Below are 15,094 nucleotides of genomic sequence, written 5' to 3'. Positions count from 1 at the left end.
AATGCTTAGTAAACGGTACCTGAAAGTCAACGCATCGTTCGGGCCGCTAGGCTGCCGCCACGGCCACGACACCACCAGGGCCACGACCACGACCACCCCCACATGCCGCTTTTCATCTGGACCTCCGCCCGGCCCCCTCCCCTACGGCCCCTCGCCCCTACCGCCCCTGGCCCCTGGCCCCTACCGCCCCTGGTGCGCCTGCGCGGCGGTGGGGCGGTGCTTTGCCCTTTGTTGTGGGCCCCAGTTTCCCAGGACACCGCGCGGCGCTGGGGTGGGGCTATGCAGATAAGGCACTCGGGGGCGGGGCGGTTGCAGCGGCGTCGGCGGCGGCCGGGGAGGGTCAGTTGGAGGCAGGCGCTCGCTGAGGCAGGAGGAGGGCTCTGGGCCCGCTGCCTGACAGGGACTTAGCCCGCAGAGCTCGGCCCCGCGTGCGCGCGCGACCCCACACCCGCCCACTCATCCACCTACCCACTCCCTGCGCCGCCTCTTCCCACCCTGAGCAGAGCCGCCGAGGATGATAAACACCCAGGACAGGTAACGGCCCGGTTTAGGCTCCCCGCCCCCATCCTCCCCTCCTCTGCTCCAGAGGGCCTCCTCCCCATCCCCCAGCCGGTTCTCGCCCCTCCTAAGGGGCCCCATCCGGCCCCCACTGGGTCCCTTCCCTACTTCAGCCACCCCAGTCCGAGCCGCAGCCCCGCAGCTGGGCCTCCCTCCGTCCTTTAGCGCCCCTTCCTCCAGCCTGGCCCATCCCCCTCGTCCGAGCGTGCAGCCCGGTGAAGCCCCCAAAGACCGGGACCCAGTCTTCCAATCCAGTCCCCAGTTCCTTTCAGCCCCGCCGAACGGTGGCCCCTTCCCGAAACTGTGCTTTCGCTCTCATCCAGATTGCCCAAATTGTTTCTCGTCTTCCCCGAATCTTTCTTCCTGCTCGTTTAAGTCACTTAAAATTCTTCCCTTTGAATCCCTCCTCTAATTTAAACTGCACCTTCCAACCAGAAGATTCTTTTATCACTTCCCGCCCCCCCGCCCCAGGTCAGACTCCGTCCTTCAGTTCTCAGTTGGACCCATTACCCCCACCTGTCACCCTCGCCCCCCCCCAGTCAGGCCTAATAGTCTTTGCCGTGACGCTTAGTGCTCCCCTTGGTCCCTCACTCCAGCTTCATCTTTTCCCTCCCGTTCCCCCACCCCCGGCACCCCTTTCCCAATTAGGCCCCATTTTCCCGGTCTGCCAACATCATCCTTTTTATTTCTCACTTTGGGCTTGATTCCTGCCCTCCATGATGTTCCCCCCAACGCACTTCTAAACATTCCTACCCCTTTAAACACTTTCTCTCATCTATACTCTACTCCTCCCATCTTAACTGAGCCCCATCTCTAGACTATTAGATCACAGAGTTCAGCCCACTCTGCTTCTGTTGAAGACCTACCCTCTTTCCCTGAACCTCCAGTGCTTTCAAATTAGTCCCCATACTCGGCTTACCGGGCCTTTGCAAGTGTCCTTCCTCAAAACCTGACCCCAGCTTTCCCCCATTAATTGGAGAGAAAAGCTGCACATCTTTCTGAAACTAAGCACCAGTAGTTTTCTAAACTTGCTTCATATATACTTCCCCGCTGCCCAAACTAGGCAGAATTCATGATTCAATTTTCCTCTCTCCACCTCTCCTCGTTTTCTCTGAGGCAGTCCTCGTCATGCATCTTTCCCTCCAACATATCCCATATTTCTGCCCCAAACTCTTCTGTGAAACTGTTTCCTAATTTCCTGATTCCCCATAATTTTTAACCCCAGCTGCTGCTTATACATCAGAATGGCTTTTATTTGGAATTTGGGTTCTAATTCTCTTCCTCGTTGTTTCCCAAGACTTGTTGCTGCTCCCTCCAAAATGAGTCTGAAGCTCATTAGTTCCCCACACCAGACCCTTTGTCTCCAGATTTGGCCTTATGGCCTCTGCCTCTCACTTGGGCCACATTGTTTTGCAAGCAGATCCATTCCCTGAAAATCCTCCTTAAATTGTGCCATGGCCTATCCAAAACTGGGTTTTGGTTCCTCTTACAAAGATAGCCCTCCTAATTGCTTTTCTTCACACAGAGCTCTAAGTACCACTCAAGGTTCCTCTCAAACTTGGGCTCCCTTCTCACAAAAATGGTTTTTAACTTGCCATTTCCCATTCCTTTAACAGCACCATTCTTAAATATTCCAGCTGGGTTTTCAGCTTTTCTTGTATCTCAGCTTTTCTTGTTTCTCAACCCTAGGTACACATGTGAAAAATCAATCACCTGGGCCTCCCTTCACAGATCTGGTGTAATTAGCCTAGGGTAGGGCCGGTTATCAGTATACATTTTCGAAGCTCTCTCTAATGGGCAACCAGGGTTGAGAAACACTGCCTCCCCTCCCTTCCTGCCAGAAGACCCTTCCCATCATATTCCTTTAGTGGGTGTCAGCCCTTTTTCTGTGGAAAAGGGTGTTGTCTTAGTCTTTCTCTCCCAGGAACGATCCAGAAATACCCAAAATACCTGCAACAGCCTCTTCAGTTCTCCTACCTCAAGTAACTCTGTTCTCAGCCATTAACCATTTTTTTCTCTTACTTCTTAACACTCTTATCTAGCTCCCACACCTGTTTCTTCCACACCTGTTTCTTCCTTACATGCAGAAAGAAAATTCACTGCTCATTTCCTGGTTTGTTATAGTCCTGTTTGACCCGTTAACCCCACCTCCCAAGCCCTCTTTACCTGCAGCCGTATTCTGCTGCTCTCTTTTCCTTTTCCAAGACTCTCCATGTCCATCCCCCTTTGCAGTCCCCACTTATTTCATCTTCTCTAAACCAGTCCCTCTGGAGCTGAGGAGGTGGAGGTGGCTAGATACTTGGATGGTACTGGATGCAAAAGGTGTTACTTGTGGTAAAGAAGGCTGGGTGTGCTGAGGATAGAGTGCAGGTATGAGGGGGGGCATGATGAAGTGCAGGGGTGGAGGGAAGCAGAGGAACCTACAGGAAATCCCAGGGCAGTGTGAGAAGGATTTTTCTTTTCTAGTCTTATGTTTTTGTCTCTGCAGTGGGGTTTGGAAAGTGGTGTGGTCTCAGCAGGCCTTCTCTGGAGTCCTCCAGACTGAACTGGTCTAGGTGCCAAGTCATTTGCAGGCCGAGCCCTGAGAGTTGAGCACTTAGGACCAACACGTAAGGGTCTTTTCACTGACTGTGAGTGTGAGACCTGAATTCTAGTTCTGGCCTTGCCAGTTTGCTTACATGTGAAAAAGAGAGAGTTGGGTTCGCTTAACTATGAAGATTCCTTCCAGATTCCTAAGTGGCAAAACAGGCTTGCTTGTCTCCAGAGCCCTTGCTTTTTTTTTTTTTTTTTTCTTTCTGCTTAGTGTGTTGGTAATTTGAGGGGCTTGGCTGTATGAAAGGCAGGTGAAGGGAGGAGCCAGCTGACCTGCCAGGGCCTGGGCAGGAGCAAGGCCTGGGATCAGTCTCCTCCACTTTGGCCTGGGGGTGGGGTGGGGTGTGCAGGGTGTCTGGTTTCTTTGAGTTATGGCAATCTTGTTTCCATAGCATGTTTCCAAGCCTCCTCTGGCCTGCACCTAACTTTCTAAAAGGAATCCTAGTAGGGCCCTAACTAAGGATTTCGATTAAGAGCCGGATGTTCTTCCCAGTCAGTGTTCTTGATGTTTTGTATCCACAGAGGGGTGAGCTGGCTGGGAGTTTAGGGCCCATTCGGTGGGGGATGGGCTTTCCAGCTTCCCTGGCTCCAGTGAAATACTCAAGAGGTGGAAGCTTGGTTTCCTGGAAGAAATAGTTGCAGAGGAGCCTGCAGTATGTTTTGAAAACAAGGGTCTTCCTTTCCAGTTTTGTTCTGATTAGTACTTGCAAAATGTCAAAATTACTAATGGTGGGGGAGGGAAGAAGACACAGTACCAGAACTTTTATTATGGTTTTTGAACAACAGGTTTAAATCCAAGTAAATCAAGCTTCATGCCTTTTCTCTCCCTGGATTTGTAGGGTCAGGAAGATAGTCTCTGTCTAGGGCTTGCTTAGTACCTTGTGACAGTACAGTATGTGGAGAAGAGTTTGCTCTGGCTTGATACCCTTAATAATAATTAGTCTGTGTCTGATGGGCTTTGAGGAGAAGTATTTGGTTCCACAGGTGGTTTTCCTGGGCGAGGGGAAGCCAGGGTACAATGGCACATCATAGCTACTCTGAGCATCTTCACTGAATGGTTCCCTGGGTAATGGAATTTCTGTCTCTCCCCCTAAGAATTTGGTTTTGGTTATTCCTTATTTACTGGCACTATGGTTTGTCGTTGTGGAGTGGTAGGGAGAACAGATTTTCCTTTGATGTGCCTTCAAGGCCATCCCATAGAGAGAGACACTCCTAGCATAGTCAGGAATCCCCCCAAATTGGAGGTATGCGTCAGAAAGCTGTGTGGACTAATAATAGTAATTCCTCACTGGCAGGAAATCCAAATTTAGCCCCAGAGCAGCTTAGAAATATAAAAAAAGGGGACTGAGGAGTGGGGTAGAGGGATGTTATGTATGTATATTTCTAGGAAAAAAAAGAGTAATTCATCCCTTTTTTGAATGGGATACACAACAATACACAGTGTTGATTCAAGTTGGCGCCATGATTCGGAAGGCTGTGAAGCCTAATTGAAACCTATAGACCAGAAACGGCCAGGTAGGTGAGCAAGAATTTTGTTACTTGAAGTGAACAAAACAAGGTAGTTTCTGGTTAGCAGCAGCATAGTAAAATGCTTTGTATAAGATAAGCCTTAAGAAAATTTTCTAGGTCTTTGATATTGTATAAACAATGAAGTAATTCTGTCCTGGGAAGAGAGGCTGGAACTGGGTGATGAGCTTACTGTACAAACTAGATTGAGGTACTAGAAATGAAAAATTAAGGTCCTATTTTATTTTATTTTTTAATTAATTTATTTATAGCTGTGTTGGGTCCTCGTCGCTGCATGCGGGCTCTCTCCAGTTGCAGCGAGCGAGGGCCACTCATGAGAGGCGGTGCACGGGCCTCTCATTGCGGTGGCCTGTCCCGTTGCGGAGCGCGGACTACAGGCACGTGGGCCTCAGCGGTTGTGGCTCGTGGGATCTAGAGCGCAGGCTCGGTAGTTGTGACGCACGGGCATAGCTGCTTTGCGGCATGTGGGATCCGCCCAGACCAGGGATCGAACCCGTGTCCCCTGCATTGGCAGGCAGACTCTCAACCACTGCGCCACCAGGGAAGTCCCAAGGTCCTATTTTAAAGCATGATCACCTAGGTATCTACCCATCTCTGATAGCATATGTGATTGTGCCTACCTTTAGCTGAAGATCTACCAATATCAGCTGTGTAACAAGATAAGCAAATCTCAGAGGCACAGATATTCTATCTAGCTGCTACCATAAGTGTGTTTTTTGTGGAAAATCAACCAAAACCCAATTTCGCTTTCAGTCTGTGATTCAGAGTGGTGATGTCATTTTATAATTTTACAATCATAATTTTATAATCGTGCTTAGCAAGTAGACACCCTTTGGCACACCAAACAGCCCTAGTGAAATGACTTATGCCTGGCATCTGACCAAGGCCCCCTTCTCATATGGAAGGGGAATTGGCAGCTGGAGATCAGCCTGTATGCTCACACTAGACTGAAGGTGGCCATTCACCTCCCACCTTTCTTCCTGTTTCTTTTTAGCTAATTGCAATGGCAGCCCTGGATTGGTCCCTCTTTGCTGCGTAGGGATTAGTCATCAGAGACCTTCCTAGTCTCAGAGTAAAAGCAGCCCGTGTGAGGGAAGTCAGGGCACCCTAGAAAGTGTTCTGTGAGGGAGGGCTGAGACAGGAATGGGTCAGAAGAGGTTGAAAGAGGGGAATGAATATAGAATGCTTGGGAATGTGGTTTTTATGTCTTTTCACTTGATACCACAAGGTAGGTAATACTAAGGCTGCCTGATCCTCCTCTAACAGGTAATGGAAACCAGAGAGAAAGGGTGTAGACTTGAATAATGAGCTCAGGCCACTTATTCAAGTGAAACATGATCAAAAGTATATCAAGGAGAATATGAATTCAAGTATTTGTTGAATGTAGCTGAATGGAAGTTAGCCACAGAATTACTTTTATATTAAATCTCTGCTCTGTGTAGCAGGCTGTACTCTGCTTTGAGCAAACTAAATATAAAAATCAAAACTGACATAAAGTCAACTGGAAGTGCTTCTTTAACAGGAGATCTTTTATTTTCTCAAGAGATTTTAGGTTACCTCCTTTAAATAGTAAGCACCTAGAGATTTAAAAATGGGATTTGAATTATAAAAATATGATTTACCAGCAACGTTCCCCAGGAATACATCTGTGGCATATGCTGCCTGTCTGTAGCCAGCGTATGAAATTATAACCTGCTAAGGACATTTCAGACAGCAGTTTCACAGAACACTTTAAATTAGAGGCAGCAGGATGTGATAAGTTGGTAGCATTCATATGTATCCTGAGGAGTGTTTCCAAGGGCATGTCTGATAGCAACTGAGAAAATAAAAGGCACTAACACGTCGGCTCTAATCTCCCATCTATCTTCCGAATTGACTTGGATACCTGACACCCTCATTTCCAGCATGGTATTTTTTTTCTTCTTCTCCAGAAGCAAGGCCAGCCCAGCTGGATGTTTGAGTTCAGTCTGATAACATTTGATTCTCCTTAATCAGCCTGATCTTTTCAGCCTCCAGACTGAGCTTCTTAAATCATCCTTTGGTGGTAGAGATTAAACCATGCCTGCCCCGCAATGGAGTGAACAGGATATGAGGGAGGAATGGAAGAAGCTGGGCATTGGAGCCAGTAGAAACATGACTGAACTGAATATGAAACCTAACCTGACTTGGATCTTGTGACAGGGAGACTTGTGTTTAAAAGCCACTTTCTCTTGTGCTTAAGTTCCTCCAGGATTCACTATTCCTATTGAGGTTGGTGGCATATTTTGCCACAATACCATTTTGAACACTAAAGCTGATACGAGAAGGCCGTTGCTGGGCAATTTTATGCCCCTGAATTACTTTAACCACCACATATGTACCCATATCCCTTCCCTTTTCATGTCAGAAATGACAGCCAGGTTTTTTTGAAAGAGAGCAATTTGCCATTCGCATAGCAAGTAACTAAAAACAGATTTATTATGATGGATGATTAAAGTAACTATTGATTGTGATCTACTGTCTACTAAGCTTATCCCAAACACCAGCTGTTTCTCTTGGGGAACTGGAACTGGATGCCAGGTTGGGGACCTGAAACACCCTTCCACCCCCCACTCTCTCACACACACGCACACAAACACACACACACTTGCTTTCTGTGCAGACTTTGTGGGGGAGGAAAGAGCTTCCAGGATCCTTGTGTGAGTGGGGAAGTAAATAATTTGTTACCGTGGGATAGACTACTTGCATTTTTATTTGAAGGAGGAGTGAGATCATGACATCAGAAATATCATGACCTCATAGATTAGTGCTAGACGCCGGGCAGGCCCTAGGGATTATTTCTAGGAAGACAAAGGGGATTCTGGATCAAAAAAACCCACAAAACTCCACCTCATTCTGATCTTTTCAGTGGGTTGGCCCCATTGCTTCTGCTATTTGCAAGGGAAAATTAGTTCAGAATCAAGATGGTGGTTGGAATGCAGTTCAGGAGTTGAATGTAGCTCTCCCATCTAGAGACCATTGAGGAGTAATTTCTTTGGAAGTGAGTTAGCACCAGAATTTTAGAACTGCTAGGGCCTTGGTGATCTGGTTGTTTTGTGAACCCATGCAATTCTCCTGGTATACAAGGCTACATCTCATCTATCTACCCCAGAGGTTTGCCCAGTCCTTGGGTAGCTCCACTGACCAATACAAGCAAGGCAGCTTTCTCCAGCAGCGCAGCCTTCCTGGTGCTCCTGCAGCAACCTCAACAGAGGCCTGAAGAAGGTGGTCACTAGGGAATGGGAAGGGAACTGTCCCATGTGGGGTGTGTGTGGGTGCCTTTACTTGGGGAAACTCCCACTTTCGTTTTCCTTTTTTTCTGGCCTGGACAGTCTTATTATTCTGTCCCTTAGCACACTGGAAGGGGGGATTTTTTTTAAAATTTTTTAATCTTTATTTTTGGCTGTGTTGGGTCTTCGTTGCTGCAGGTGGGCTTTCTCTAGTTGCGGTGAGCGGGAGCTACTCTTCATTGTGGTGCTCGGGCTTCTCATTGCGGTGGCTTCTCTTGTGGAGCACGGGCTCTAGGTGTGCAGGCTCCAGTAGTTGTGGCTCGCGGGCTCTAGAGCGCAGGCTCAGTAGTTGTGGTGCACAGGCTTAGATGCTCCGTGGCCTGTGCGCTGTTCCCGGACCAGGGATCGAACCCGTGTCCCCTGCATTGGCAGGCGGATTCTTATCCACTGCGCCACCAGGAAAGCCCTTCTTCTTCTTCTTCTTTTTTTTAAAAAATTTTTATTGGAGTATGGTTGCTTTACAATGTTGTGTTAATAACCTCCAGTGCACAACAAAATGAATCAGCCATACACATATCCCCTCCCTTTTGGGCTGCCCCTCCCATTTAGGTTACCAGAGTGCATTAGGTAGAGTTCCCTGTGTTATACAGTATGTTCCCATCAGTTGTCTGTTTTATACATAGTATCAATAATGTGTATGTGTCAATCCCAGTCTCCCAGTTCCTCCCACCCCACCCCTTGGAAGGGGTTAACAGCTCATTTCCCCCAGCAGAAAATAAGTCCTGTTCTTAAGAACAGTCTGTATTACAGTCCTCTCTCATGCTCCTAATGCTCTAGCTGTTGGTGAGGCGAGGCCCAGTAGGGGAGATGGGATGCCCTGAGGCTTTCCAGAGGAGGCCTAAGGCGGGGCACATGGTTAATCCCCAGGTGCTGGTGCTTCTCCGGGCCCACTGACACTGCCTGGGAATTCCATCTCCAAGTGAAATTTCCAAGTGTGATTTCAGGCCCCTGGTTGAAGTCCTTGAGAGAACAGAGGAGCTGAGCTATAGCAGTGATGGGTTTGGACTTCCTGTCTCAGGTGGAATGCTCATGTAGGTCTCTTAGTACGGAGGGTCTCAGTGGGCTGCGCCTCTGGTTACTGTACCATTGCCACGTTAGGTGTGAGTTTAGTTCTGTTGTTCTGAGCCTAAGCGAAAAATCCAAATCTGGCACGCCATGCCACATAAAGCAAAGGACAGTGTGCAGAATGGTGCCTCTCAACATTTTACAAAGGGTTTTCAGGGGAAAAAGGTCTTGATTTATAGCATTTGCTGTTTTCTGTGGTTTAAATATTCCCCCTATGGCTGATTCAAGCTAACCAACATGCCATCACTAAATGCAACTATAGCTGGGAAGAGATGTGCACAATTAGGTGAGCTGGCCCCAGCACCCCACTGTAGCGCCCTCCCATATATGTTACCCACTGCATTCCATCTGCCCTGAGGCTGGTGTGCTGGGGCCAGGCCTTGCTGCTGAGTCATGGTGTTAAATGCAGTTTTCCTCTTTCCTTGCTTCACTTGCTCTTCGCCTCTGGAGTGAGCTACATCTCAGCCTAAAGAGCCAGTAAATTGGATTCAAAGAAGGAGTGGAGTAGATTTGGAGCCCTGTTTGGTCCACCTGAAAATCCTGGTGGCCAGTAAAGGGGACACACCTGAAGGTGACAGGGAGCTCCTTTAGGAGCTTTTCACCCTCTGTGATCCATCTGATAACTGGCTTCCTTACTCAGGTCCTGGCATGTATACTTCCTCCTAGCAACCACCATGCTGGCAATATATACGTGTTGAGTGTCCATTCTAATCGCATCAGGATTACCTGAACTCCCACGCCCAGGTCAGATTCCAGCAAAGAAGGGCAACCTTGTGTCTGGTGGCACACCAGGGACTAAGATGCCATCATAATACTCTGTACTATAGTGCATCTCCTCTCCGGGAGCCAAATCCCTGGATTTGATTCAGTTCTTGACCCTAGAGGGATTTGGGTAAGTGATTTCTTGTTTAGTTCCATTGTTCAGATCAGGGAGGCCATCATTGGAAAAGTGGCCTTGGGAGTTCCTCAGGGACTCCGTATCCAGCCCATGTGACTTCCTGAGGCCCATACGCCTCTCCAGCCCGAAGTGATTGTGTAGGCTTTGTGATTCTTCCACAGAGGTTGTTGAGACATTGTTAGGGTAAGGAAAGGGGCTGGTGGGGGTCTGGGCCTCTAGGCCTACTAGGCAAGCCAGCATCTGGTTCTTCCCAAGGTCTGCCGGTACCACAGAGATTTGTTTGATGTTTGACAGGGGCTCCTTTGGTCAGACCTATCCCCTTGACCCTGAGCCCTTCTGGGACTCTCTGTGCCTCTGTAGGATGGTGGGTTCCTGCCCTTTGAGAGAGAAGTAGTTCTGAGAGCTGTAGCTGGAAGGACTGGGGCAGTTGTTGAGGGAGTACTTGTTTAGGGAGAGCCAGGGCAGGGGTGGGGCAGGATGCTGAGTTAAATCTTCAAGACTTTGTGTTTACTGTCTCACTTTATCTCTTGCAGTAGTATTTTGCCTTTGAGTAACTGTCCCCAGCTCCAGTGCTGCAGGCACATTGTTCCGGGGCCTCTGTGGTGCTCCTGATGCCCCTCACCCACTGTCGAAGATCCCCGGTGGGCGAGGGGGCGGCAGGGATCCTTCTCTCTCAGCTCTAATATATAAGGTAAGGACTGTGGGGTGGAAGGCTTGGAGCAGCGCTTCTCAGACACTGCTGAGCATCTGCTTAAGGGCAGTGATCACTCTCCTTAGTCTTTAGTCTTAGGCCAGGCCAGTAGGGGGACTGGGGAGGACTTTTTCAACTGAGGCTGCTATGAGGCTTTTGGGGAGTACCAGGAGGATATCAGCACCAAGCAAACACCCTGCCATCTTCTCAGCTTAGGTCAGCACTTTAGTGCTGGTTCTGGGCCCTGAGTGGGAGGCGGAAGAAAAAGGGGGGGGGGAACAGTGAGAGGAAGAATGCAAGAGCTCTCGCCTGGTGCTGCTCCTCAGTTTTCTCTTGAGGAGTACCAAGGGCCAGGAGGAGTTTTCCCATTGGCCTCGACTCTCGGGCATTCTGACTTCTGTCCCTTACCAGTCTGGGGGGCATGGGGCAGGGCAGTGGCGGGGGTGGGTGGTAAGGAGAGGGCACCTTGCATCTCAGTCATCCATCACCCTGGCAGCATAGGGCACAGCACAGGAGCTATAGAGAACCCTGGGAGTCTGTCCCGAGAGTGATCTGGGCTGGGGCAGCTAGCCCTTTGCTGCCTTTTAATCTCCTGTGAGGCCAGAAGTGGTTTAACTTCTAAGACTGGCATTGAAGGGTAGCAGGGCAGCTGAGTCCTGGTCTCTTGAGACTGTGGCAGGGGAGACAACATGGACTCTGCAGCCACCTGGAAGCCAGCTTGGGTTGACCTGTGCTCCAGCTAAGCCCTCATGAACATCCTCATTTGTTTCTAATGTTTCTCTTTCAGAGAAGGAAGGGAAAGAACATGGTGTTGGTGGGATAAGCGTGGGCTTTTAGTCAGGGAGACCTGATTTGAATCTGAACTCTGCCATTTACTCACTGTGGTGCCTTGAGTCAGTTGCTTAATTGTTCTGGGCCCCCAGTATCTTACGTTTAAAGTGGGGATACTGATGCCTACCTCAAGTGCTTGTTGTGGTGATTGAAAAATGGGAAAGTACTTTGTACAGGACTCGGCATCTGGTGGATTCTTGGTAAATATTCCCTTCCCATCATGCTGGCTTTTAGCTGTGACACCAAGTGGTCTCAGTGCCCGATGGCTCCATTTAGCCAGCATGCTGCTCTACATCTTCAGCGTGCCCTCTATCCCGTGCTACCCTGAGGTTGGCCCAAGAGGACTCCTTACACCACCTAGGTTAGGGAGCCTCTGATGTGGCCAGAAGCAGTAGTGACCTGGTCCTCTGACCTGATCTCCTCCCAGGACGAGAAGCTCACTGTGACCCAGGACCTCCCTGTGAATGATGGAAAACCTCACATCGTCCACTTCCAGTATGAGGTCACCGAGGTGAAGGTCTCTTCCTGGGATGCAGTCCTGTCCAGCCAGAGCCTGTTTGTAGAAATCCCAGATGGATTATTAGCTGATGGGAGCAAAGAAGGGTAAGGAGCAAGTGCTGGGGAAGGGCAGGAAGCCTGCTCTAGAGAAGGGCGTATGCTTACTAGAGACAACAGATGGCTAGCCTTCCCCCTAGCTCTCGGCTGCCCAAGCAGATACCATTTTGTAACAGGTTAGTTTCAGCCAGTAAAACAGGCCTGTTATAATGAAAGCAGATCATTATCACATTAACCAAATTCCTGTCATTTAATCACCCCAGTGGACATCAAATTCCCCTTGAGCCATCGTATAATGGTGCAGTTCAAAGGCCAGGAGCTCAGAGATACAGTGGGATTTCACCGGATTGGGCAAGGCCCTCCAAGCACCCAGCTGTGGAAGAAACAGTCCTGAGAATGGAGTTCTCTTGAGTGGCTCCAGCCTCTTGAGCAAATCCTCTTAGGAAGTGTTAGGGCCCAAAGTCCCTCTCAGCAGCAGGTGGTCACCATTAAACTTGGCAACTTTGGAGGACCTCTGAGAAACTGGGTTCTCTTCCTAGGTCCCATACTTTCTTGTGAACTGCATTAGTTAAGTTGGTTGGTATTAATTTCAGATGAAGAACCTTTATTCCAGGAAGAGAGAATTCAGTGACATTTTTCTTAGGGATTGTGGTTTATTTTTTTCTGAACTCAGGGCTCCTGAGGTCTTGAAATAGGAACCCTCTTCCTGAAGCTTCCCTATTTACAGTGCTGGCTGTAAGCCTCAGGAAAGCCTTGGGTGGGGTGTAGAGGGGTGAGGCCGAAGTTTAGAGGGGGCGGTGGGCCTGAGTTGTTTTCCTTGCTTCTTGCAGATTGTTAGCACTGCTAGAGTTTGCTGAAGAGAAGATGAAAGTGAACTACGTCTTCATCTGCTTCAGGAAGGGCCGGGAAGACAGAGGTGACGGGGCAGAGCAGCTTGAGACCTACTGCCCAGGCTGGGGAGGGGAAAAGGGGGCTCTTAGTAAGGTGGGGCTCCTGAGTTTGACATACAAACCCTGGGAGATCATGGGATTGAGAGTGTCCAAATTTAGGAAAGGCCTAGTGCTTACTTATTCCATCTTTGTTCTGGGTTTTCCCTTGATTTGAGCCTACCCTTGTTTCTTACCAGAATCCTTTTTTACACTCTTCTCTGCAGCTCCACTCCTGAAGACCTTCAGCTTCTTGGGCTTTGAGATTGTGCGTCCAGGCCATCCCTGTGTCCCCTCTCGACCAGATGTGATGTTCATGGTTTACCCCCTGGACCAGAACTTGTCCGATGAGGACTAATGGTCATAGAGGATGCTTTGCCCAAGAGCCACAGTGAGGGAAGAGGGGAAGATAGGCAGCCCTGGGACAGAGGAGGGAGCTTCTTGCTGTCTAGGGAAGGACGCTGAGGGGCTCAGGGTGAGGGTTGCCTGTTGTGTTCTCAGAGTTGACTCATTGAAATTGTTTTCCATAAAGAACAGTATAAACATATTATTCACATGTAATCACCAATAGTAAATGAAGATGTTTATGAACTGGCATTAGAAGCTTTTTAAACTGCGCTGTGTGATGTGCTCTATCTAGCCTAGGGGAGGACATTGCCTAGAGGGGGAGGGACTGTCTGGGTCCAGGGGCAAGGCCTGGAGAGCTGGTGGACAGCACTGTCAGGCTGAGGTTCCCCTGCTGTTGGGCTTTCTTTTTTGGTTTTTAAGACCTGTGTATTTTCTTTCCTTGCTTCCTGTCACCCTGGGGACTCCGGAGTATAGGCTTTTCAGCCCCTAGGCAGTGTCCTTCAGTTGTTTTTGACACTCCACCTGGGCTTCTCTCTGTGCATTTGTGTCTGGCCTGGAGAAAGCAGGTCTGACCCCTCCTTTACAGCTTCGTGTTATTCTGGCATTTGGTTAAGCTGGCTTAATCTGTTTCATGTTATCAGTGCATTTAAAATAGGGGCATTGAAGTTCACACCCACCACCAGGGCTTTTTTTGGGGTGCCTGGGCCTTAAAAAACACTAGCCAAATTCCAATTCTCAAATTACGGCCAGGAGTTCTCGCTCTTGGCCGCAGGCCCAAGGTATGTCCTTCCTAGGGTCACAGACAGCAGAGGGCAAGAGGAAGAGCAGCTCAGGGCCTGGGGGTTGTGGGAGAATCTGCTCCGAGGGACGGGATGCCTCTGCCTGGCTAAGTCTAGTGCTAACGGCGCCCCTCCCTGACAGGTTCTGAGTAGTGCCTGAGACCCTGCTCCCCAGGGCTTGGCAGTGGCACTGAGGGTGTAGAAGTGGCCTGCCCTTTTCTGTTTTTACTGAACAGCTTGTTCTAAGGGGGGAGGAAGGGGGAGAGGTCTAGACTGGGTGAGGGGGTGGGGGTGTCAGGGAGGCAAGTGTGTTGTGTTACTGTGTCAATAAACTGATTAAAAGTTGTGGTTGGTCTGTCCTTTATTCCTGTACCAGGGCCAGCTTCCTCTACTGCTGTCTTTTGAGTCTAGAGCCCAGCCCAGCAGGGGTGTGATACATGCTTCTCAGGAAAAAAGCAGCAGTGCATCAGGACAGATGAACGGCTGAGGTCTCTGGGGCCACCTTACAACGCAAAACTCGGGGTTGCTAGGAGTCTGGGACAGAATGCTGGAGCCCCCTAGAGACAGGTATGTACACAGAGCTTCATCCAGAATAGGGGTTATACATACCAGGATCCAAGCCCTTCTTAGTTTTTGTGTAGAAGGCTGGGTCCTGAAACTGGGTTTTGGCTTTCACGTGGAGCTGCCCGACATTCCCATTCCTGGGGGTGTCTGAAGGAAGCGGAACACACCTTCCCTAGGAAGGTAGTTTTCTCCTTTTGGAGCCCAGTGCCGTAAGGCATGGCTGCCCTTCCCCTGTACCACCAGCCTGATGGATAAGCTCTCAGTGGCATTGGAGGGGGCTAGAATCCTCTTCACCTATGTTTTGTTTTTTAATTTCTCGCCAGTATTGTTTTTCCCTTTTGCTTTTCTGTTTTCCCAAATGAAGTGCTGGGCATGTTTTTCCACCTCCTACAGCTTTAGAACTGTTTACTTACTTTTGAGCTGTGGCTGTCTTTACATCCTCTGAGTCTTTG

General features: G+C 49.3%; 1 protein-coding gene across 1 annotated transcript; it reads left to right on the top strand.

Moving 5' to 3' along the window:
- Positions 1-322: 322 nt before the first annotated feature.
- On the top strand, positions 323-13,568 carry OAZ2 (ornithine decarboxylase antizyme 2). The gene is given in 6 exon segments (XM_067750230.1): positions 323-534; positions 10,482-10,557; positions 10,559-10,639; positions 11,898-12,073; positions 12,856-12,941; positions 13,179-13,568. Coding segments are annotated over 6 exon segments (570 nt in total). The 5' UTR covers positions 323-514; the 3' UTR covers positions 13,310-13,568.
- Positions 13,569-15,094: the final 1,526 nt, after the last annotated feature.

Source organism: Pseudorca crassidens, chromosome 1 (assembly GCF_039906515.1).
Source record: "Pseudorca crassidens isolate mPseCra1 chromosome 1, mPseCra1.hap1, whole genome shotgun sequence".
Classification (NCBI taxonomy): domain Eukaryota; kingdom Metazoa; phylum Chordata; class Mammalia; order Artiodactyla; family Delphinidae; genus Pseudorca; species Pseudorca crassidens.
This window is presented reverse-complemented; position numbering and strand designations above follow the sequence as displayed.